This window comes from Symsagittifera roscoffensis, chromosome 5 (genome assembly GCF_963678635.1).
Source record: "Symsagittifera roscoffensis chromosome 5, txSymRosc1.1, whole genome shotgun sequence".
NCBI lineage: Eukaryota > Metazoa > Xenacoelomorpha > Acoela > Convolutidae > Symsagittifera > Symsagittifera roscoffensis.
The window spans coordinates 67373867-67393719 of NC_087066.1; the positions used below are offsets into that span (position 1 = coordinate 67373867).

The 19853-nt window shown below is 37.4% G+C and overlaps 3 protein-coding genes across 10 annotated transcripts in view; 1 reads left to right on the forward strand and 2 right to left on the reverse strand.

Moving 5' to 3' along the window:
• LOC134845466 (glycogen debranching enzyme-like) overlaps nucleotides 1-19853 on the reverse strand; it is a 643946-nt gene that overhangs the window by 157849 nt on the left and 466244 nt on the right. The window lies entirely within an intron of this gene.
• Nucleotides 1-19853, reverse strand: part of LOC134845467 (serine/threonine-protein phosphatase 2A 65 kDa regulatory subunit A alpha isoform-like) — a 525354-nt gene that overhangs the window by 77315 nt on the left and 428186 nt on the right. The gene's annotated exons all lie outside the window — the stretch shown is intronic.
• On the forward strand, nucleotides 8717-14802 carry LOC134845823 (neuronal acetylcholine receptor subunit alpha-5-like). Of its 6 annotated transcripts, none has more exons than XM_063862910.1 (6): nucleotides 8717-8878; nucleotides 9756-10033; nucleotides 10278-10416; nucleotides 11319-11519; nucleotides 13384-13821; nucleotides 14306-14802. In XM_063862910.1, exons 2-6 carry the CDS (start codon nucleotides 9761-9763, stop codon nucleotides 14683-14685), a joined length of 1431 nt encoding a protein of 476 aa, XP_063718980.1. In that variant the 5' UTR covers nucleotides 8717-8878; nucleotides 9756-9760; the 3' UTR covers nucleotides 14686-14802. The 6 variants fall into 6 exon arrangements, with proteins under 6 accessions (XP_063718980.1, XP_063718975.1, XP_063718977.1 ...); XM_063862905.1 differs by having other exon boundaries at nucleotides 8717-8906; nucleotides 9738-10033; nucleotides 14306-14801; XM_063862907.1 differs by having other exon boundaries at nucleotides 8717-8906; nucleotides 14306-14801.

A 19853-nucleotide genomic window follows, 5' to 3' on the forward strand; every position in this document is an offset into this window, starting at 1 on the left:
GTTTTTGCCGCTGGAAGGGGACCGTAGAAGAAGGGAGACACGTAGAATCGTGACCGCCTTCGTGTGTTCACCATTGAAGAAGGGGACTGTGACCGATTTCTTGTTTTGCCGCTGGAAGGGGACCGTAGAAGAAGGGGACCGTAGAATTCGTGACCGCCTTCGTGTGTTCACCATTGAAGAAGGGGACTGTGACCGATTTCTTGTTTTGCCGCTGGAAGGGGACCGTAGAAGAAGGGGACCGTAGAATCGTGACCGCCTTCGTGTGTTCACCATTGAAGAAGGGGACTGTGACCGATTTCTTGTTTTGCCGCTGGAAGGGGACCGTAGAAGAAGGGGACCGTAGAATCGTGACCGCCTTCGTGTGTTCACCATTGAAGAAGGGGACTGTGACCGATTTCTTGTTTTGCCGCTGGAAGGGGACCGTAGAAGAAGGGGACCGTAGAATCGTGACCGCCTTCGTGTGTTCACCATTGAAGAAGGGGACTGTGACCGATTTCTTGTTTTGCCGCTGGAAGGGGACCGTAGAAGAAGGGGACCGTAGAATCGTGACCGCCTTCGTGTGTTCACCATTGAAGAAGGGGACTGTGACCGATTTCTTGTTTTGCCGCTGGAAGGGGACCGTAGAAGAAGGGGACCGTAGAATCGTGACCGCCTTCGTGTGTTCACCATTGAAGAAGGGGACTGTGACCGATTTCTTGTTTTGCCGCTGGAAGGGGACCGTAGAAGAAGGGGACCGTAGAATCGTGACCGCCTTCGTGTGTTCACCATTGAAGAAGGGGACTGTGACCGATTTCTTGTTTTGCCGCTGGAAGGGGACCGTAGAAGAAGGGGACCGTAGAATCGTGACCGCCTTCGTGTGTTCACCATTGAAGAAGGGGACTGTGACCGATTTCTTGTTTGCCGCTGGAAGGGGACCGTAGAAGAAGGGGACCGTAGAATCGTGACCGCCTTCGTGTGTTCACCATTGAAGAAGGGGACTGTGACCGATTTCTTGTTTTGCCGCTGGAAGGGGACCGTAGAAGAAGGGGACCGTAGAATCGTGACCGCCTTCGTGTGTTCACCATTGAAGAAGGGGACTGTGACCGATTTCTTGTTTTGCCGCTGGAAGGGGACCGTAGAAGAAGGGGGACCGTAGAATCGTGACCGCCTTCGTGTGTTCACCATTGAAGAAGGGGACTGTGACCGATTTCTTGTTTTGCCGCTGGAAGGGGACCGTAGAAGAAGGGGACCGTAGAATCGTGACCGCCTTCGTGTGTTCACCATTGAAGAAGGGGACTGTGACCGATTTCTTGTTTTGCCGCTGGAAGGGGACCGTAGAAGAAGGGGACCGTAGAATCGTGACCGCCTTCGTGTGTTCACCATTGAAGAAGGGGACTGTGACCGATTTCTTGTTTTGCCGCTGGAAGGGGACCGTAGAAGAAGGGGACCGTAGAATCGTGACCGCCTTCGTGTGTTCACCATTGAAGAAGGGGACTGTGACCGATTTCTTGTTTTGCCGCTGGAAGGGGACCGTAGAAGAAGGGGACCGTAGAATCGTGACCGCCTTCGTGTGTTCACCATTGAAGAAGGGGACTGTGACCGATTTCTTGTTTTGCCGCTGGAAGGGGACCGTAGAAGAAGGGGACCGTAGAATCGTGACCGCCTTCGTGTGTTCACCATTGAAGAAGGGGACTGTGACCGATTTCTTGTTTTGCCGCTGGAAGGGGACCGTAGAAGAAGGGGACCGTAGAATCGTGACCGCCTTCGTGTGTTCACCATTGAAGAAGGGGACTGTGACCGATTTCTTGTTTTGCCGCTGGAAGGGGACCGTAGAAGAAGGGGACCGTAGAATCGTGACCGCCTTCGTGTGTTCACCATTGAAGAAGGGGACTGTGACCGATTTCTTGTTTTGCCGCTGGAAGGGGACCGTAGAAGAAGGGGACCGTAGAATCGTGACCGCCTTCGTGTGTTCACCATTGAAGAAGGGGACTGTGACCGATTTCTTGTTTTGCCGCTGGAAGGGGACCGTAGAAGAAGGGGACCGTAGAATCGTGACCGCCTTCGTGTGTTCACCATTGAAGAAGGGGACTGTGACCGATTTCTTGTTTTGCCGCTGGAAGGGGACCGTAGAAGAAGGGGACCGTAGAATCGTGACCGCCTTCGTGTGTTCACCATTGAAGAAGGGGACTGTGACCGATTTCTTGTTTTGCCGCTGGAAGGGGACCGTAGAAGAAGGGGACCGTAGAATCGTGACCGCCTTCGTGTGTTCACCATTGAAGAATGGGACTGTGACCGATTTCTTGTTTTGCCGCTGGAAGGGGACCGTAGAAGAAGGGGGCCGTAGAACCGTGACCGCCTTCGTGTGTTCACCATTGAAGAAGGGGACTGTGACCGATTTCTTGTTTTGCCGCTGGAAGGGGACCGTAGAAGAAGGGGACCGTGGAATCGTGACCGCCTTCGTGTGTTCACCATTGAAGAAGGGGACTGTGACCGATTTCTTGTTTTGCCGCTGGAAGGGGACCGTAGAAGAAGGGGACCGTAGAATCGTGACCGCCTTCGTGTGTTCACCATTGAAGAAGGGGACTGTGACCGATTTCTTGTTTTGCCGCTGGAAGGGGACCGTAGAAGAAGGGGACCGTAGAATCGTGACCGCCTTCGTGTGTTCACCATTGAAGAAGGGGACTGTGACCGATTTCTTGTTTTGCCGCTGGAAGGGGACCGTAGAAGAAGGGGACCGTAGAATCGTGACCGCCTTCGTGTGTTCACCATTGAAGAAGGGGACTGTGACCGATTTCTTGTTTTGCCGCTGGAAGGGGACCGTAGAAGAAGGGGACCGTAGAATCGTGACCGCCTTCGTGTGTTCACCATTGAAGAAGGGGACTGTGACCGATTTCTTGTTTTGCCGCTAGAAGGGGACCGTAGAAGAAGGGGACCGTAGAATCGTGACCGCCTTCGTGTGTTCACCATTGAAGAAGGGAACTGTGACCGATTTCTTGTTTTGCCGCTGGAAGGGGACCGTAGAAGAAGGGGACCGTAGAATCGTGACCGCCTTCGTGTGTTCACCATTGAAGAAGGGGACTGTGACCGATTTCTTGTTTTGCCGCTGGAAGGGGACCGTAGAAGAAGGGGACCGTAGAATCGTGACCGCCTTCGTGTGTTCACCATTGAAGAAGGGGACTGTGACCGATTTCTTGTTTTGCCGCTGGAAGGGGACCGTAGAAGAAGGGGACCGTAGAATCGTGACCGCCTTCGTGTGTTCACCATTGAAGAAGGGGACTGTGACCGATTTCTTGTTTTGCCGCTGGAAGGGGACCGTAGAAGAAGGGGACCGTAGAATCGTGACCGCCTTCGTGTGTTCACCATTGAAGAAGGGGACTGTGACCGATTTCTTGTTTTGCCGCAGGAAGGGGACTGTAGAAGAAGGGGGCCGTAGAACCGTGACCGCCTTCGTGTGTTCACCATTGAAGAAGGGGACTGTGACCGATTTCTTGTTTTGCCGCTGGAAGGGGACCGTAGAAGAAGGGGACCGTAGAATCGTGACCGCCTTCGTGTGTTCACCATTGAAGAAGGGGACTGTGACCGATTTCTTGTTTTGCCGCTTGAAGGGGACCGTAGAAGAAGGGGACCGTAGAATCGTGACCGCCTTCGTGTGTTCACCATTGAAGAAGGGGACTGTGACCGATTTCTTGTTTTGCCGCTGGAAGGGGACCGTAGAAGAAGGGGACCGTAGAATCGTGACCGCCTTCGTGTGTTCACCATTGAAGAAGGGGACTGTGACCGATTTCTTGTTTTGCCGCTGGAAGGGGACCGTAGAAGAAGGGGACCGTAGAATCGTGACCGCCTTCGTGTGTTCACCATTGAAGAAGGGGACTGTGACCGATTTCTTGTTTTTGCCGCTAAAACAGAACAGCAATACTAACAAGCGCTTCGAGTGTTAGGTGAACCTAACCCTTTTGGAGCCAAAAAAACTTAATATTTTCGAAAAAGCAGAAATTTTTGCATTCAAATATGATTTCCGTACAGAGAGTGTAATTTGATACTTTTTCTGCGCAGGCCTATGTGAGAAAAAATTAAATAACCCGGCTGGCGGTTGACCACAGTAAAGAAAAGAAATACTAGCTATGAGGGAAGTTGAAATCTACTATTGAATCTTTAAAAAAACTCAACTTCTGCCAATATTTGCTTGATAAGATCGGCTGTTTTTTTGCCGATTAAAACATCTCTGTTTTTCCAACGAAACGACAACTTTTAATTTGTATGACTGCTTAAATGTTCCGTTAAATTTTTGATTTTTTTTTGAGGAAATACAATTGGGCGCTCAAAAACAACATGATTTAAGAAAGTTCAAGATACCTACTTCAGCAAAATCTTAGCCGGCTTGCTGTAAAAAAAAATTTTTTTGAATCCAAATAATATTTTCGTTATATTAAAATGAAGCAATAATCACTCCATGTGCGCGCTGTGCTGCCCCTTTGGTTGTTCACAACTAGTCCTTTTAGCCTTACCGTACTGAAAAATTCGTCTGATTCAAATTGAAGTCCGTTTGCCCAAGTTTAAAGTCCATGAGCTTTCAGTCCAATTTAAACCTGTTTTTCCGTGTGAGTTGACAAAGATATAAATTGTAACATTGATGCCTCCAAAAACGCCAACGCTTCTAAAGATATGACTAAAAAAGATTTCTACAGTTTTAAATCAAAACAAGCTATTCTTAGTCTACATATACGGTTACGTCAGACTAAGAATAGCTTGTTTTGATTTAAAACTGTCGAGATTTTTATAGTCATATCTGTAGAAGCGTTGGCGTATATTTATACGCTTAGAGAGCGATTTTGCAAAAGTAACCGAACACTCGAAACAAGTCACATCCGCACAAGTAGCAAAATATTAGCAAAACTTTTTTTCTAATGAAGATGAAACTTCAATTCGACAAAAATTTAGGACTTGTAAACAATTCAATTCAAGAGCAGAAAATAAAGCCAAGAGCAACATCTTTTGAATAAAACCACTGACTCAGCAGGTGTGCCAGCAGAATTTTCTAATGATTTCACTCACAAAATATCTACAGTTCAACAACAAACTTCACTGTTTGTTGAGTCGTATTGATTGAAAACTCTTTCTGGATAGAAATCTAAGAACGGCAGCTTTGGGCCTCAATTGTTGTTTTTATGAACACGTTGAAGGCCGCTTTGCGCTTATTTTTGTCTTAAGAGAACCAAAAAAAATGCAAAAATTTATGATGTATGACAGCCAAAATCCGTAGGGTTTTTTCAAGAAAAGCAGTGCAAGAATTTAGCAATCAATTTCTTAAGAAATTATAGTACAACTGAATGGAATTAAACTGAAGTTCACCATAATGCTGGATATCAAAGCGACCAAGTTTGCATTGTCTCAAAAGACAAGTTATGGCAGGTCCGGATTAAAATGAACTACCTAAATCAAAAACTACGTTATGTTTCGTGAATATTTTATATTGCAAAAAAAAACAAGAAAAATAAAATTAGCCTGATCAAAAAATCGTCATTTTTTAGCTTAAAGCACATTGAAAAATCTAGAAAACATTTTAAAAATTTTTTTGAAACAAATCTAACTCAAACTGTTTTTTGTACTTTTTTAATCATTCGAGTACACTGATCATCAAACACTTCGAAGCATTTAGAGAGCTGATTAATCATCGGTTTGTAACCACATTTTTTTGATTTTCGCTGTTTACTGCTGAATCAGCTGATTGCACTGTCATTCAAGGAAACTGCGTTTGTTTCGCGTTTTATTTTTCAAAAGAAAAATTAACTTTTCGGTTTTTCTTCTTGAAGAAATAACTCTTTGGTGCTCAGAAACAACATGTGCTAAGAAACTTCAAGTGACCATTTCCATCAGAAACTTAATCGATTTTCTTCCAAAAAATAGTCTTCAGTTTTTTGGAAAATTGAAGCATTATTCAGTTCAGGCGCGCACTTTCTAAATTTTTTTCAAAACAAGTGCCAGTAGCCTTACCAAATAGAGAAAAACTGCCTGAATAAAAAAATCAAAGTCCAAATGTAGAAAAGAAAGTCGCTCAAGTGGAATCAAATTGAAAACCCAATTACTTGGAACCAGTTGAAAACTAGTATTTATATTCGATTATATTATTGATAAAACTATCTCTTTAAAATATTTCTAACTAACAATCATGATCCATAACCAACACTGTCGATTATTTGTAATGCTGAAACTACTTGTAGTGTTAGCACCAGAACAAAAGAAATATAATTTAGAAGATATTCGTTCTGCTTTAGAACAGTTCCAGATATCTAACTCGCAAATAACAGTATACACTAGATCTATTGAGACTAGGAGATATAAGAGTAAGATTAAGATAGGTATCAGACTACGAAGTTGCACGAATCTATCCGGCCGAAAATAAAATAAGATAGCGTGACGAAACGACGGTGTACGTTGTCTGAAAATACTCTAAGAGTGAGCCACTCTGGACATAAAGTCATCTGGTGCGACCAAGATTCTCGAACAACACACTATCAAATAAGCAAATTCAATAGAAATAAGATCAAAAATACATAACAAATTTTCGATGGTGTAAAAAACTTATTAATTATCACTGTACGTGAATTGTTATCACTGTAAAAAACAATAACAATACCGCAAACACCAGGTCAAAAACCGAACATCAGACCGAGTCCCTATATCGTGAAACGACGCAGTCTGCAACAGTTATTCCTCTACAAAATTCTTAATGCAGTAGTATTTCATACACTTACAAGAAATTAAAAGTTACTTGGAGTAGTAAGATTCATTTCTAAGCAATATACCTCTCAATGATGTATAACTAATTTATATAATTTAATAACGACTGATAAAAAGATGCAAATGTCGTTCATATCATTACATTTGCAGTAAAATTTATATATTTTGTAAAATATTATTTATTGAATAAAAAATACAAAAATTAGTTAGTAGTTAAATCAAACATAGGTTCATTAAAATTGTAAAAAGTTCTTTGCTTCTCAGGGAGTTGTATCCTTAACTTTTCATAAGAAACTCTTTTTTGTTCCTTCATCTAAAACATAACCATAATCAGTCAGAAATTAATATCATTTAAATTTTTAACTTCTAAATCAACCTTTTCAAAAATTTATAATCTTTCACTGAATTTAAGCTTTAAATTCAAATGTGGTCAAGGCCCATTCTTATTTGGAAATAATCTAAGATTTCTTTAAACCAAATCATCAATGCTATCCTTGGATTTTTAATTTAAAACTTAAACCTAAGTTTTTATTCAATTAAAAATATTTGATCAAAGAGACTGTAATAATTATCCCCTTCTGGCCTAACCCACCAGAATGAAGTCGCTCAAAGAACATTCGCCTACCATGTGCTACAACCCTGATCCGGTATTTTTGCTAAGAATGGCTCCAGGGTGAGCAACTCTTTTAATATAACCGGAAATAAAAAAAAAACGTTTCTGCGAAATCAACTAATAAATATCATAACTAAAACATATCTCACTATCAAGTTCTAGATATAAAAATGCAATGAAGAAAAAAGTTTAAAGCAAAAGGAACGACCAGCAAAAGGAGAAGAAAACTCGATGACATTTGGACTTTGGAATGGCAAATCTATTCGTTTGTTGCCGCAGAAAAAACCTTCACAGGATTTAAAGTGTGGACCCAACATCGCAGCAAAGGTACCCATTGAAGGAGAACAATGGCCAACTCGATGGTGACTTCACATACGGATACTAGTCACTTGACGTTTCACACAAAGAAGTCATACTCCACCTTGCACGTAGTCTCGCTCTAACTTAACGAAACCAACACAACATTGCATAAATCTACAATCTTGACACGATCGCTCATTTAAGTTGAAAACTCGATGACATTTGAACTTTGGAATGGCAATGGGTCCTCCTTCTCTCTATGAATACAGCTACTCCGAAATACGAACAACTGTTTCCACTTCTTCTCTCACGCAATCACTGCTTCAAAAAGAAACTACTCCAAGAAACAAGAAATCTCTCCATCCATCCTTCACTGCAATAAACATAAAAACTTATAACTCTGTAAACGCCGGATGGGTGGAACCTGTTTAAAACTAGTATTTTTATCCAATTATATTATTGATAAAACCATGTCTATAAACTAACCAATCATGATCCATAACCAACACTGACGATTATTTGTAATGCTGAAACTACTTGCAGTTTTAGCACCAGAACAAAATAAATATAACTTAGAAGACAGTCATTCTCCTTTAGAACAGTTCCAGATATCTAACTCGCAAATACCAGTATACACCAGATCTATTGAGACTAGGAGATATAAGAATAAGATTAAGATCGGTATTAGACTAAGAAGTTGCACGAATCTATCCGGCCGAAAATCAGGTAGCGTGACGAGCAGACAGTGTACCTTACCTGAAATTACTCTTCAACCCTTCCTTTCACGCACATTCCTTCAACTTTTGTCGCTTCTCCTCTTCTAAAAAGTAATTCGGGCAGGGCTTCTAAAATTTATGAAAATTGGGTACTAAAACGACCAGTCATTTGGGAATTGTACCCCAAATTGTGGCTTGTTGAAGCTGCCATTAGATGTTGTATAACAATTCCCTTTTTGGCCATCATTTGAAAAACTCAAATTGAATTCGACAAACAACTTCCACCAATCGACTAACTTTCAAGTCCGTCGACCTATAGCCTGCAGGGGCAAGTTTATCATATGATGCATGACCGTTTTCAGAACAGCAATAAAATAAATCTAAAATCACTTTTCAGCAATTTGGTACAGCATATGTTGTAACATTTTTCTAATCACCGCTGGTCTTTTTTCGGATTATCAGTGCATCTGCTCTGATCCCAATCACGCTGTGTCTTTACAACAAAGAGCCGGAGGATTTAGTCGGAATCATTGTCGTCACGCTAAGATATGGTTCAATAGGTTATTTATCTAATCTTATCTTATCAATTCAAAGAGCGAACCAGCTCTTGGTTGATTGCAGCTTGGAACCCTAAAGGCATTTCACATTTAATCTTAGGAGCGCAAAGAGGCTAAAATAACATTTGCATTACAGTTTAATGTTAATAGTTGCATTTGCAGTTTAATGCTACGGCTACATTAAATAATAGATAGTTCGATTTTTTCCGAAAAATGTTTCGAAGCAGTAATCTGGCGGAAATCAAATAGATAGAAATATGTAATAAAAAAGTGCAGATTTGTAGGCTTACAAATCAGAAAGGAACAGCAAAAAATACACGTTTTTCTCGAAGAAATCCGTTGTTTTTTCACAAATTGCAAAAAAAAATTGTTTATTATTTTTCTCTTAGGGAATAGACGAGGTGGATAAAAGAATTGGCTTTCCATATCGCCAGTGATTAATAACGTTTAGTTGTCTTTCATATCTTACCACAACAACCCAGATTTTTTTAACCTCACAATTGATGTTCAGGAAACGTGAGTTCATTAAAACCACTGATGCTGAATTTTCCCACACTGCGTCCTCTTGAAAATGTTTTAATGGAAAAATGCTTTAATGGAAAAACTACGGAAATTGGGAGAAAATTTGCTGCTATAATTTCTATAAGTTCAACTTTTGTGAGGAAAAAAGGATGTTTCTTTTTTACTTCAACAATTGAAATAAATGGCTCAAAAATTGTAACGGTCCATCTGCCTCGTAAACATTGCATGCATCATTGCCCCTGGCCCAAGATAAAAGTCTACTTATAACAGTTTACAATCAAAATTTGTTTCATTGAACTATTGAGTGCTCAGTAGTCCATTTTGCCTCAGGAAAAATGAAACCTTGTATTATAATACCGATGAGTTCCGTTTGTTACACTTTTGTCGCAATTATTTATCTGCAGTTAAATATTTCTCCCTCAATCGCTTCCCTCGGAGCTCAGCCTTCTAGCGATGATACTGCACTGTATAATGGAGTTGAGGGGGAGCAGAGACTGTTAAGGAGACTGAAGAGGAGATTGCCCTCCATGTGGCCGCCTGTGGATTTGGTCAACAGAACTGTCTTCGTTTACATCGACCTGTTCAAGATACAAGAGATACAAGAAAAGGTACAAAACTCATTTCAATATCCTCATTTTTTAAAATTATCATAACTCAAACTCAAACGAAAAAAATGAGTAAATATAATTAAATAATTCTTTATAAATTACAATAAATACAATTAATCTAAATAAATACAATAGTTATTTTTATTATCAGTTCTACATGTTTTAAGGTCATACTTTAGATGACAGAATTTTTTGTTTCATTTTTGTAATTACCAATTTCAAAAGCTTCCTGCCGTTTTGCCAGCATGGTATGTGGATTGGAAAATTCTTCACCTACTACTACTACTATTCACCCAGTGCAAAATGGAACAAAAGCGAGTACAACAACGATACTGTGAAAACATTCATCGCTCCTAAAGGAACTTTTTGGATGCCAGATCTGAGTAAGAATAATTAATCTGGGGGTTAAGATCTCAAAAAAGTATGAACATTTTTTCCACTCAACTATTTTGGTAATTATAAATTTTGGTTAAATCAAGGTCAACTGAACAAGTTTCCGAGGGCCTCCAACTTATTACCCCGGTTGAAGTCCAACGTTAATTATTGGTTTTTCTGTAGTATTCAGCAATCGCTAGTTTCCAGTGCTGATTCATGTATAATTCAGAATTTTTTGCATAGCTATTTCAGTAAGGATTGCGTAGAAAAACAGCGCTCACAAGAAATCTTTTCTTGTAAGAAATTTATTCTAATAGCTTTCAATTGAAAATTTTAGTTGATAAGCCCTTGAACTTGAGTAGATCTAAGGCTTGAGGGCAAAGAAGTAGCATAAATGTCTCCAAAGTAGGTGGATGTGGGATCAAGCCCAGGTGGTTCACTACTTTTGCTCATTTCGATAGGTTTTTTTTAGAGCTGTTTCATCGCTGAAAATTTGCCAAATTACCGATAATCTATCAATAAAATTTGCTATTGTGGCAATGAACATCGATAACTGATCGATGGCAATCGCTGTTTTTTTTCACTTTTTTATCGCTTATTTTCAATGTGAGCTCAACCCGGCTAGAAAGACATTATTTTGCCGAAATTTTGCTGAGAAAAAGACAATAAAGATTTTTTGGCGCACAATCTCTCTTCAAAATAAATATGTATTGAAACTAAATTTGCCAAAAATAGGTTCGGCAAAGAGGCTATATTAACATAGTACCAAAAGATATAGCAAGTTTTAGCAGTAACAATATGAAAAAAAACGTTGTATCCAATTGAAAGATAATTTCCGTAAAGGTGTAGAATGACCACATATATTTGTTTTCCTGTTCTCAGCCTAATTGGGTCATTTTGGCTTTTATAGTTGTTCATGAGGCTTCGGAGTTGAAGTATGAAGCATTCGACAGACAGGTCGTTTTTGAGTCGGGCATGGTCCTGGCATACACCTCACTCATGTCCTATCAGATGAACTGCATGTTTGATGTGTCTCAATTTCCCTTTGACTCTCAGCAGTGTGTTGCAACTCTGACAACTCATGTCTCACAGCCTTACGATTATCAGCTAGGTGATTTTGCACTTTTAAAAAACAAAACTGTACCATGCAAATAAGATTTGTCGCCATTTTTTGGAAAAATCCAAAACAATATAACTCCTCACCGGAGTTTCATGGATGAGGAGGATAACCTATATCAATTGAAAAATTTTGGGTGAAGGTTGTCATTATAATCACATAATGTTGGAAATAAACACCTTATTTTTCCAATTGTTTCGGGAAACACAATTGACTAAATTCTATTATAGGACTTATAGGACAAATCAGGAACGTTTATATTCCATTCAGCTATCATTCATGTTAACAAATGTTTAGAGTAGCTCTCATTGGATTTTCATTGATGGTTATTTATTCAAGATAATTTTCAGCGTCATCAATTTATCAATCCTACTAATCTGAATCTTCCAAACAGAACGCAGGACTGAAAACACGTTGCATTAGATAAGCTAAGATTTAAATTGGTCTAGAAAATCGTTATCTTGTTTTCATATAATCTGCATTTAAAAAAATTATTCTTTCCAATTTACGTCTCGTTCGACCATCGAGCAAACTACCACCTCACTCAACGTTTGAAAGGGTAGCAGGGGGATAGAATATAAATGAGGTGTATAAAATTGAATAGGTTTAGATTTTTCTAAGGCCGTGAGTAATGCAGAAGTTGTTGCAAGTCAAATATAATGGATTTTAAATGGCTATTACCAAAATAGTGCATTTTTGGGTTGATTTTCTACAAAAACAGCCGATTATAATGACAATATCAATTTTATGATATAATTTTGCAAAAAAATGGATTGTTATGATAAAAGTTTTATTAACATTTTTCATGGATAATCGATTTTTTTCAATGAAACTCAGGTGCGGGACTTTCTTGAATTCATCATTCCCGAACTGAAAAAAATGGTTTCGGATCAATTTAAATTGATTTTAACTCGATTTAAAATCAATCCAAATTGATTACTAATGTACATTTTACCAACTTAAATGCATTTTAAATCGATTTAAATCAATACTTGTCTGAAAATTTTAGATTGATTTAAGTGTCTTAAAAATCAATTTAAATTGATTTGGATGGATTTTAAGACTCACTTACATCAGTTTTTTGCTAACACGGCAAAAAAACATACTCAGAAAAAAAATATTGAAATATTTTATTCTCGATTTTTTATAAATAAAAAAATACGTGCCAGATATTATAGAATTCAATAAAATGATCCACATAAATCAAATTTTAAGCTCAAAAATATGCAATAAAATTAAAGAAAATCATTGTAAATCAGAGTATGGGCAAACTCCTGTGTAATAAACAAAAAAAAGGTCAGAATAAATTAAATTTTTTGATCCCAATAATATGCAAATAAATCAGATTTTGAGCAGAAAATTATGAAACGAATCAAGAAAAGGGTCAATATAGACCCGTTTTTGAACTCAAAACATGTAAGAAAATCGCAGAATTTGATCAATATTTTGGTCTTTTTTTCTGGTCTTTTTTATGCTACAATACGCTATGGATGTAAAATGAAAAATGATAGGCAATGAATAAATGCAATAGAAACTTCAAACTGATGAAACTCGAATGAAAAAAAATCGCTTAAAAATAAAAACTAATTAAGACTCAAAAAAATGGATTTAAATCGATTTAAAATCGATTTGGATCAATTTTTGTAGCTGGGATTTAAGATCAATTTAATTCAATTTTAAATCGATTCAAACCAACATTCATCTTTTATATTCAATCTTCGTGCTTTTTTCACACTAAAATTGATCTAAATTTATGCAACATACTTTTTTTATACTAAAATCGATCACAATCAATTTTTGTCAGTGTGGGAAGAGTTCATGATTATATTTGGTTTACATTTAACTGTTTTGAAAACAGCAACTGAAGATAAATTCTACCCCAAAGACAAATCCGGGAAGTCGTATCTTCCTCTTCTGTATTTCATCCCGTGTGACCAGTGGCAGCTCGAAATTCCAGTTGAGATTGAAGTGGATCGACTGAAAGGAAAATTAGAAAATCAGTTTCGACCAGTTGTGAAACTAACGATCAATTTACAGCGGCGTCCTTTGTTTTACAAACTGGTTCTTGTCTATCCTTCTGTGATTCTGTACCTGTTATCAGCCGTCACTTATTTCATTCCTCCGAACTCTGGGGAGAAAGTCTCTTTTGCAGTGACCATTCTACTCACTGAAGTTGTCTCCTATGGCACTCTGGTGGACATTCTACCGGCAAGTTCACACCATGTTCCCCACCTGATATACTTCCTGGCCGCAGTTACTTTTCATCTGACTTGGACTTGTGTCACTGCTGTAACAGGTAAATATTCATCGAATTTTTAAATTTTGGCATTTTGTAGCTTGGGTGCGCGGAATAGGGGCAGGGTAAATTTATAGTTTTTTTTTCAGGGGGGAGTGGGTTTATAGGCGTTTGGAGGATCTGAATAACAAGCCAAGTAAACAATGCTACTTTACTGATGTCTACACGAGTGACTTCAAATTAGTTATTTCAATAAAGCTAATAAGCTTATTTACAAATTACTTCTAAATAACGTGGTAAGAGAGCAGAGTCAGTCACTTACGTTGAAGTATTTGGATGGCGATAAATTTCCATTAGGTTGTGTGCTTGCTCAATGAGAATTGCTCTGGAGCTATAAAAAGTTATAAGGTACCAAGCTTCTTAGATGAGGAGACTGAATACGAGATAAACCTAAGCTCTACTTAATCAGTAAAATCAGGGTGAGCATAAAAATGTATCCAAGTTTGATGTTTCTAATCAAATCTTACAGGGTATGCTTTTTTAGTTGTGAATATCCAGCACAAATCGCCCTTATTCGAAATGTACAAATGGGTAGAAGACATTTTAGCCAGCAAATACATTTCGCTTCTCGGACTGCAGCTCTTTCCAGTGAAGAAAAAGAGTTGGATTACAACAAACCAATCGAAAGGCATAAAACTGGCCAATATAAACCCTTCGGAGCCAATCAATGGAATCTACACTGCTGACAACTATCACCAAAACGAGCCAACCGCTGTCAATGAAAAGAAACAAGACGAAAATGAAGAGTCGGTGTTGAAGTGGGTATACCTGGCAACCTTTTTGGACCGTCTTTTTTTCATATTGCATATTGTGGTGATTGCTATCAACTTGTCAATGTTTTCTTATTTCATGGAACCCTATTAAATGAGTAAGTCATCGATGTGATATTGTTCAAAACTATGCAAGTTTCACTGGAAAAAGCCAAAAATTTAACAGAAAAAAACTCGAAGTTTTAGTCATATGTGAACTAGTAGGTTTTTTCGAAAAAAAAAAGAAACATGAAATAAAATTTCAGTTGAACAATTTGCCTGATTGTTTTTTCTCGAACGTCCAATTTTGGCTATCCGTTTTAAACAATTAAAATTTTATCTAAACACGGTTCTGATCTGAAAAACGGCCAAAAGTTCAAAAATTCAATTGATATTATGTTTTAAGGTAAAATTGAAATGTATCTTTTCACCAATCTTTTCCAGATGAAAAATTGAGTGATATTGACTGGTCATAACGACTTCCAAATAAACAGTGAAAACGATCATGCATATATGTCAGCTTTACCTTGTCTAGCCTGTGCCACTGGATACATAAAATTATTAACTGATCGTTAAAACGCTGAACTTGAAGTTTTAATCATATCTGAATTGGTTCCCATCTTTTTGACTCAAAACAACTTAACACCATACAATTTCTTTCCCTACTTTTCATTTCCTTAGCAAATTAAAACCACTACTTTTAAAATTATTTTATATTTTAATACCGTTCTAATCCAAAATGAAATGAGAACTTACTTCAAAGGGGAATTCGGTAAACATCAAACAATAAAGCCAAAAATTTTAGGCGATTCAAAGCCCGACAATTTTGCGCTACTTAATTTGCAGAAATTTTGAATAGAAATGCCCTTGCCAATATTTCGAATTGTTAAAATGATTTGAAACAAAAACGAGCATTCTTTCAACAAACCTTTAAGTCCCGCAAATATCTGAACAATCTTTCAAAAAACTTGGCTTGATTTTCCAGACATTTTTAACTTTTTCAGCAACTTCAGGAAAGCATAAAATGGATGCCAGAAATTTTGTGTGTAAGAAATATTTCGTCAAATTTATATTAATTAGCACCAGCAGGTTTTAATAGTAATCATAATATTTTAGTGAAAAAAACAATCGAAAAAAAACATGAACTTGAATGAAAGTGTTAAGTACTCGATAAAAGTTATAAGTGATTTGTGCAGTCTCAATTCAGCATGTATAATTGAGATGCGTGCGTTAGTTTCTGGATTAACTCCAGCGTGATAGGAGTTAAGACAAGGAGCTCATATAGCATATTTTTTGGCGTTAAATTTTAAAAAAGGAAATAGCTTGTTGTGGATTTAAATTTTTTAGTAATGAAATGACTTGGTAGTAAAATGTATGGTGTTATTGTATGGTAATAAATTGTAGGATATCATTTGGGTTCTCAAATTATAAAAGTTCGCAAATAACAAAAGAAATTTTCAAAATAAATTTTTTGCCCGTTCGCTCTCAAACCGTCCAATAATTTTTTCAGTTTACCAGCCAGAGTTCTCACTCGAAGTTTAAATACTTAAGGTTATCTTAGCTAAGCTATGGCTACCTTACAAAAAACATAGATCTTTTTCCTTTACCCCACCCGCCAATTTAAAAAGTAAAAATTTTCTTTACATTGTCTGATTGTTACAAAAGTTGGCATGAGGCATGACTAAGTCATGCCAAACCTATTTTGTATCCAAACACAACCTTGTAAAGCCACTAGTTAATCTGAAAAATTGATATTTAAGTTATGTGGGGGAAAATCAAAAAGAGCCATAGAGCTCAGCTTGTAAATAGCAGCGCAAGGGTCATTTGATCCGGCAATCAAATGATTGGTGGGCACCATCATTGCCGATGCACCACAACGCTACAAGTTGTTGCAATATAAACTTTCTATCATGTTCAAAGATATAAATCAGATGTTCCCTCGCAGCAACTTTTTCCAGATGGAACATGGAGAAGTAGTGAGCGCTTCTAAAAAAATTGGTGAATCAATATCGGACAATCAATTAGTCTTTTCCTGTTTACCACCATTCCGCATCGACTTCCTGTTTAGTAACTTGTCTTATAAGTCAATGCACTCCTTGGTAGATTATATCGACTTCTGAAAAATTCGCAACAACTTCCATGCATATGTGTCAGCCTCACCTTGTACAGCAACTGCCACTGGAGATACACTTTTCAGCCATCTTTTAAGATGATTTTGTTTCGATTGAACATTAAAACTTCCAACTTTTCAGATGAATATGATTTCAAATTTTTTTTAGATAAACTACTTTTTACGTGGTCTTTGTAAATCAGCTCATTACAAGGCCAAATTGTGCTTTTTGGGAAACATAAGCGGATTCCGCAAGAAGGACGCTGCTTTTGTTCTTCTTTTGTTCTTTCAATTTTTTTGATCGTTCCGACAAAGTTTTAACATGATTAAAGACTTGCCTCTGGAATCCAGGACTATACAGACACAATTTTGTTCGTATATTCTGTGCACAGTTTAGCCTCGTAATGCTAGTTTTTCTAGCACTCATGTAAAGTGAAAATTACCTATATTTGATAAATAAAATCAATTGCCTACCTCACTCGATAGCGCCAGCGTTTCTATCGGATCATTTCCCATTTATTTCCATTTAAAGTTGGGCACTGAATGCCCGTTTTACACTTCTTTTTTCCAGAGTTTCTTGAGACGAAAGTTGTTGTTTTTTTTTTTACAAATTGAAATTTTGTTACATTACCTAACCCGTTAAAACCTGCAGCGATTTAATTTTTCGGTGGTAAAAACTTTCTATCGTTGAAATTACTCGCTCGAGAAAGCAAATTGACCCCGCCGTCTAAATGAACCATAATCTGAATGAACTTCAATGTAAATGATGCATTTTATTTGAGCCCCATTTGCTCAACAGGAGATATTCTAACACAAAGAAGCTGCCAAGACCTTAGGTTTTTTTGCTTGTTATCTTAATTGAGCATGATTTGTATCGTAGATATCTGATGGCATTGATTTGGGCAAACACCTTCTGGCTGCTGAAAAGCTTGGCAGACAGCATTTTTTAAATCTGGCGTCTTAACCCCTTTGAGCATGTCAAGTTTAGCTTACATCATGGCACGGTTGGCAATCCAGTTAAACTGATAATGAAAAAACGGATTTTTTAAATCAGTTTTTTGTTTTGTTATTTTTGAACAACTTTTCGGATTGATTGAGAAGCCAATAAATGTTTCGGAAAGATAATAAGTTCTCTTGCTTTTATGTCAATTTTAAAATCATTTGCAATGACTTTACCCTCTGCGCAGCTACTGATGAAACACATGATTTGGTTCTAAAGATTGTACTTCATTCTTAGCTCCTCTTGTAGCCAAAAGAGAGAACAAGAGAGGTGAAAATCAAACATTTGCTTACTTTCTAAATATTTTGACTTTGGGGGGTAACCCACAAAGCAAGGCTTTGGTTTGTGTCTTTTTGTGTTTTCTCTATAAGATTTGCTCTTGAAAAATAACGTTTAATGAAATCTCTTTTTTGTGATGACATGAGTCGTATCTCGTTTGGATTCTGAACCAATTCTATAAGATAATATACACAGAGGGGGAGCAAAGCTTCGCACCACTTGCGATACAACACAAAAAAAAAACATAACAGAAAAAATGAAGAAAAAAAATTTTAAAAAAATTTTAATTTTTGTTTGTTTCGATAGAAATTCATTTTAGGCAAGCATGCAAGACATTTGAATATCAAATTAGCAACGAAATGAACTTAAAAGTCCCCCTGAAGCAAGAATGAACAACTCTTGCAATTGCAACTGCAACTAAACTTGCTTTCAGCATAAGCTAATATTTTGATGTGGCAACTGAGCCGACAAAATTTGAGTCGGCAAAAGAAAGTAGGGCAATTCAATTTTTACCAGACACTTTTTTCATTTACATAAATATTGATTAAAACAGGTTTCAACCCAGACTCGAACCCCAGTGTTTAAGCTGCATAGGCGACGTGGTGACCTTTAGGCAAAATAGAAAAGAACGTCAAAAACTTTAAGAAAAAATAAGAAGTGAAAAAATGTGAAAAGAAGAGCAGAATGTCCCGTAAGAAAAATTGTTTACGGGAAAAAAATCTTGTTCCCGATTACAAGACACTTGCTCTCGCAAGTGTAACGATTGTCCATTTCAGCAATTTCCAACGGTTTCACTTTTACAAAAACTAAATTTCTACTGTTCAATTTCAGCTTGAAGTAATTTGCTTATGATAGCTTTTCACTTGAAACAACTCTTGATTCTATTTAAAAATCTTGGCTTTTTGTTGCTGAAAACATGTTTTGTGCTGTTCGCATCGTTTCAAATTTACTAAAATAAAAGAAAGTTTGATGTTTAATGAATTGAAGTAACAAATAAGAACGAAATCGAATAAAGGTCAATAAACTAAAAGATTTGAAACAATGTAAAAAAATGAAACAAAAAAACTTTGCACGCGCATCCAAAACCGCAAACAAGTTACTCCATGTATAAAAAAATACCTATGAATTGTTCCAAATTGCTCTGTATGATTTTTTACCACCGCGATTAATTTTTTGACCATGCCGCGACTAAACTTTCGACCATGGCGACCATGATACGCTAAATGCAGATTCAGTCCGCAAGAAACCTTTAACCCATCGCGACCGAAATACGGTGTTTCCAGAATTTGTCGCGACTTAAAACCCTGTCCAGACTATGGATTTCCAATCGCGTAATTATTATTTACACGACCGAAAAATCGAAAATTAGTTGCAAACATCGACCCTGGTCAAGAAAATGGTCGCTCTCAGTGAAAAAAACTATCTTTGAAATGACGATTTTATGTTTCTGTTGTAGCTTTAACACGTTTATTGGACAACATCTTAACTTTGTGAAATAATTACGGCCTTTAGGCTAAAAATAATTCAAAAATTTGCTTGTCTGGTTCCGCGCTTGTCTTTTATTGGTCTTTTATGTGGTGGCCATTAATGAGCAGAACTGTCTAGGATCAGAAGGGTCCAAAAGCAGAAAAACAAGAAAACTTTTTTCATACGGGCTGCTTGATAAAGCAACTTTTAGGTTTGCCAACACTAGCTATGAGTATCTTCATAATTATTTTATATTGACTTTTTCAAAACAAAGATAAATTTTTTCAAATTTTGCATTACCTATTTGTTTTTTTTTAGTAAAAATGACCATTAAAACTTTTGTTTTCGCTAATTAGTTTCGAAAAATCAATATTTTTTTGTTTATCTGCTCTTGAATCCTTTCAGCGTGCAGATCATTCTGCTTATT